The 4,832-nt window shown below is 41.5% G+C and overlaps 1 protein-coding gene across 2 annotated transcripts in view; it reads right to left on the minus strand.

Annotated features, from left to right (window-relative positions):
• tulp4b (TUB like protein 4b) overlaps positions 1-4,832 on the minus strand; it is a 44,559-nt gene that overhangs the window by 12,079 nt on the left and 27,648 nt on the right. For both annotated transcript variants that reach the window (XM_014021323.1, XM_014021325.1), the window contains exons 8-11: positions 4,329-4,495; positions 3,956-4,180; positions 2,908-3,142; positions 1,257-1,380 (exon numbers count right to left, since the gene is read on the minus strand). In XM_014021323.1, coding sequence (XP_013876777.1) covers positions 1,257-1,380; positions 2,908-3,142; positions 3,956-4,180; positions 4,329-4,495 — 751 coding nt within the window. The remainder of the gene's footprint in view (positions 1-1,256; positions 1,381-2,907; positions 3,143-3,955; positions 4,181-4,328; positions 4,496-4,832) is intronic.

Raw genomic sequence — 4,832 nt, forward strand, 5'->3', positions numbered from 1 at the left:
GCCTCGGATTTGGAGGCACTGAGCCTCATCCCGGCCGCTTCGCACTCGGCCGCGAACCGCTCCAGTGAGAGCTGCAGATCTTGTTCCGATGAAGCCAACAGGACCACATCATCCGCAAAAAGCAGAGATGCAACATGTTTGGGTAACAGTAATACAAAAAAGGGGGACTTTGAGCCCCGCCTGCATTCACTACATACACATGACATGACACCTAAGAACCACAGTATTCAAACCAATAAGTCAGGTGATGGGGCACATGACCCTCCATGAACAATAGAACTAATCAAGCCTATTGTTAGGCGATGACCCTCTTTTGCATGTGACTGACCTGTTTGACCACCATGTGGAGGCAGTGCTTTTAAGGCTGAGTTCACCGGAAACTAGAGATGGGACAAATGGCTCTTTGAGGGGATCCGGATCTTGGGGAGCCATTTGTTTCATAGAGCCGTTCAAAAGAGCCGTTCGATTTTGAACGTGTTACGTGATGACGTCATCCCGTCATGTGGGTGGAACCATGTGTTTGTCAAGCGGAAACCCCCCTCCCCCTTTCACCGTGAGCTTCTGCACTCTACAACTGCGCCTGTTTTCCGTGAAAAAGCAAAGCGGGAGCGATTTAAGAATGAAAAAATAAAGATTATATGAGGAATAAAAGAAATAAAACTACAAATGGCTCGTTACTGCCAGCGATTCGGCTCCTATCATTCGTTGTAAAGAGCCGTTCAAAAGATTTGGATCGTTCACGAACGTCACATCTCTACCTGAAACTCATCAGACTGAAGAAGTCTCTTGGACGAGAGACGAAACGTTTCACTAAAGAAGAACCCATCCAGAGGACCTACTTATTTTTTCTTTTTGATAACAGTAATACAATTTCAGAGGATGATTTTGAGCAGCTCTTTGCAGGACTGGATCTGCTAACTCTAAATACGGAAGAAACTCAACCTCTAGATTCACCTTTCACACTGGAAGAATACCTGAAAGCAGTGAAGACCACATGTAAGGGTTGCACACTATGTTATCCTTGTATGAGTTGACAGACTGTCGTTAAAGAGGAAAGGACGTCTCTCAGAGGCACACATTAACCTTGTGTTACTTCAAATTTAAAAAAAATTTTTTTTTCCTGAAAACGGTACAATTTATCAGTTAGGGTTCATGAGATTTGCAAATCATCGCATTCTGCTTTTGTTTTCATTTTATCCAACATCCCAACTTGTAACGAACTGGCTTGTAGTTCTGAAAAGTGGTGTTTAGGTGACCTGTTTCCTCGAGATAACTTTGGTGACTTTTTCCCAACCCACTCATCACTCAGGTCGATGTCACTGGAGTCAGAACAGTTACAGCTGTCAGCATACGAGATCATGGGATTCACACACACCTCCTCTGGAAAAACAAAAACAGAAGAAAAAATTTACACATGGGATCGATCAAGCCTCTCTTAAAAAACCTATATGAAAAAGTGACACAATTCTGATCACGTTCAGCTTTAGGTCAAGTCCAAAAATATTCAAAAATGAGAAATCAGCACAAAACTTTTTCATCTTTACTGTGACATACAGTATGTCCCAACAACTCAACTGAAAATTCTCTTGCAGAGAATAATATAAAAAAAGTCAAAAGATACAATAAGCTGGTTGCATAATGTGCACACCCTGAAAAAGCAGCTTCATATTTTCTTCAGTCCCAGAGGGAGTCTATTAGCAGCCACACCTCCACATCATCTGTTCCTTCCTGAAGTTCTAATCTGTCAGATTGAGACTTCGCTCCTGCACAGCTTTTTTCAGGTCACACTATGATTTTTTAAAATCAGATTTAGGTCCAGACTCTGATTAACACATTCTGAAACGTTAGTTTCTTTGAGGTTAAGTTGTTGTTTTGTTCATCTGGATGTTTGTTTGAGGTCATCAAGCTTTAGAAACATGGCATTCTTCTTCATCTTCAGATTCGAACAAACACATGAAGTTTTTAAACCAGGTTCCATTTGGTATCTGACGCTGTTTGTAATATTCTTCTAGTAGTACACCGAGTCTCTATAAACATTATTTTACTGTAGGATGGAAATGAGTGAAGAAAACCCTCCTTGGACATCTGGACTTTATTTCAGCGTCACTTTAATTAATGTGCTCCGGAGAAGAATGAAGACAGTAATTATTACACCAAATAAATATTAGCTTCAAGGTGTCCACACTTATGCAGTAACTTATTAGATCTGTTTGTTTTTATTTTTCCTGCAACAGTTTTGGTTTCAGTTGAGTTGTCCAGAGGCTTGTTTCACAAAAGTCAAATTTATACATTCAGGATATTGGCTGCTAGCTACACTGGAACAAACAGCCCTAATCTGTTGCTCAAATGCTCATTTAAGCCAGCTGTAAATCATCTTGAATGAATGTGAGTTCACTGTTTGCCTGTTAGACCCACTGAATGGATAACAGATTTCCTGATTACACATGCACTGCAAGACACATGCACCTCATTTCTCTCCAGTGTTGTAATGGTTAATCATGAATAATATGAAAACATGACACTGTCATTAGGAAAACGAAAGAGGCTGTCAAATTGTAGTGGACCAACTGAATACTGAAATAATTCAAAGTTCACCCCTTCTTTGTGCCTGCATTGATGCAACCTCCACACACACACACACATGCACTGGAGCTTGTTGCACTGGAGCAAGTTGAAGGCTTGTTCAAGCTCAGCTTACAGCTGATATCCTGGATTTATAAATCTGACTTTTGTGAAATGAGCCCATGGTCAGACTTTTTCTATTTACTGTTCACGAGATAAGAGAGTCTGTTTGTTCTTCAACAAGATGAGCACTACATCATCAGATCTGTCCTGTCCTCCTGTCTGAACTGTCACCTGTTTCATCTTTTGTTAATACATGGGTGAAGTGGGACTTGGTGAACTCACCTGGCTTGCCATCAGTTTTTGGATCCATGATGACAAACTCAGGCCTAAGTTTACTGATGCGCCTTCCTTTGAGAATCGGCACAAGTCCCCCTAAATATTCCAGGTACAGGGTGTAGCAGGGTCCGCCGGCCTCAGGACTGTCCTCTGCTCGCTTCATGGTGCAGTGGAGACGCTCATTCCCAGCTGTGGGATAACTGACGAAATCCCGGATATTGTTGGGGTCAGGAATCGGGGGCTAGAACAAAGAGAAGAAGTACCTGCAGGGTTTCAGGCCTTTCCAAATAATGGCTTCACTGACTGTTAAAGCAAGGAGAGTTAAGCGCTCAGTACGGTCAATTGGTAGTCAAACAGTCGACGCGCTGTTACGTGGTGGTTCTGCGTTCGTTTTCACACACCTTTCATACGCCCTGAGACACACGTGAGACACTTCTCTTGCTGCAGTTTATGTCACTGCACAGGTTTTTTTTTTCCCGTTGGAGTCTACAATACGGAAAACAAAACAAAAAAATATAAATAAAACAATTAAAATCTGCGACCTGTCACCTGACTTTATTTGTGCACATATCTGTCCCGGTTAAAGCTCCAGTTTTTAGCAGGAAGATTCATCTGTGCACAGTGTGTTTTACCTCCATCCATGTGTTTTTGACCATTTGACTATCTTTATAAATTGATTATCTTTATAACTGTCTGCTTCCAGGAAGCCTAGTAGGTTGTTTTTTAAGTGAGTGGTTAAACCAAAATGCAGCTCCCTTGTGCTTTCAGCATTAACAAACACTCCCACGAACTTCTGACCAATCACACAAGTTCTTATGTGGAGGAGTGTGGCCAGCGGGTTGTGACAAAAACGTGCCGAAGAGTCGACAATGCAAATAAAATGACGCAATTTTTGTCATGAAGCTGCGACGGTACGATTTCAGCATTTCGGCCTGAGCATACTGGGCGCTTTACACTGTCCTGGCAAGCATAAAAGCAGTCTGTCACTCAGATTTTACCTGACATCTGCTGCATAAAGAACCTTGAAGACATGTTGTACGTTCAGACTGAATACCTTGATGGTGGGTATGAAAGCAGTGGTGACATAAGAGCAGAGCAGTGACGGCATGTTCAGTTTTCCCACATCTTTCTCTTCGCGAAGAGCGCTCGCAATTCCTTGTTGGCACAAGAGTTGAAGGCTAGCCACTCTGTGCTCCACACGCACCACAAAGAGCGCTGATCCACATGCCAGGAACAGGCGAGAGTCTCTGTGACCCCAACAAATGGTGGTGATGGGCCTCTGCAACAGAGTAGCTGTCAGTGCCAACATTCATGAATTCTGGTTCTCTCACCCTTTAGTTGAGATTCATTTTCTAAAAAAAAATTCAAATATCACATTTGAAGCATCAAAGCATGGCTTCCATCCCTGAATTTAAGGCAGGACTGACCTGTGAAGGTGTTTCCAGAGTGTATATGTGCTCTCCTTGTACATTATAGAACTTAACAAGAGCATTCTTCAAGATGGAGGAGCAGGCAGACTCAGAAGGAAGTCCATGTCTCTCCATGCCGGCCACAGCCAGAAGGTCTCTCTGGGAGCACCATTGAGCCTCTACATCTGGAGAACAAATTTCCTCCATGATTACCAGTAAGAACTACAGAAACACTGTAGTTGAACTTTGTTAAAGGGATCCACGATTACTGTACTTGCAGAATTAGACTTTATTTGATAAACATTCATTTCAACTGTAAAACAAAGACCGTAAAAGTACTGTAGACTGTTTAGTTTTATAAACTTTTAAACACACGGTGCCTATGGAGAGCCGTTTTAGCCAAAATTAAATAAATAAATAAATGGKTGAAATAAATAAAAAAATGAGTAAAATAAATCAAAAAATGAAGAAAATGAGTGAAATAAATTAAAAATTTGTTAAATAAATAACTTAGCTTTTTCA

Source organism: Austrofundulus limnaeus, unplaced genomic scaffold, assembly GCF_001266775.1.
Source record: "Austrofundulus limnaeus strain Quisiro unplaced genomic scaffold, Austrofundulus_limnaeus-1.0 Scaffold287, whole genome shotgun sequence".
Lineage (NCBI taxonomy): Eukaryota > Metazoa > Chordata > Actinopteri > Cyprinodontiformes > Rivulidae > Austrofundulus > Austrofundulus limnaeus.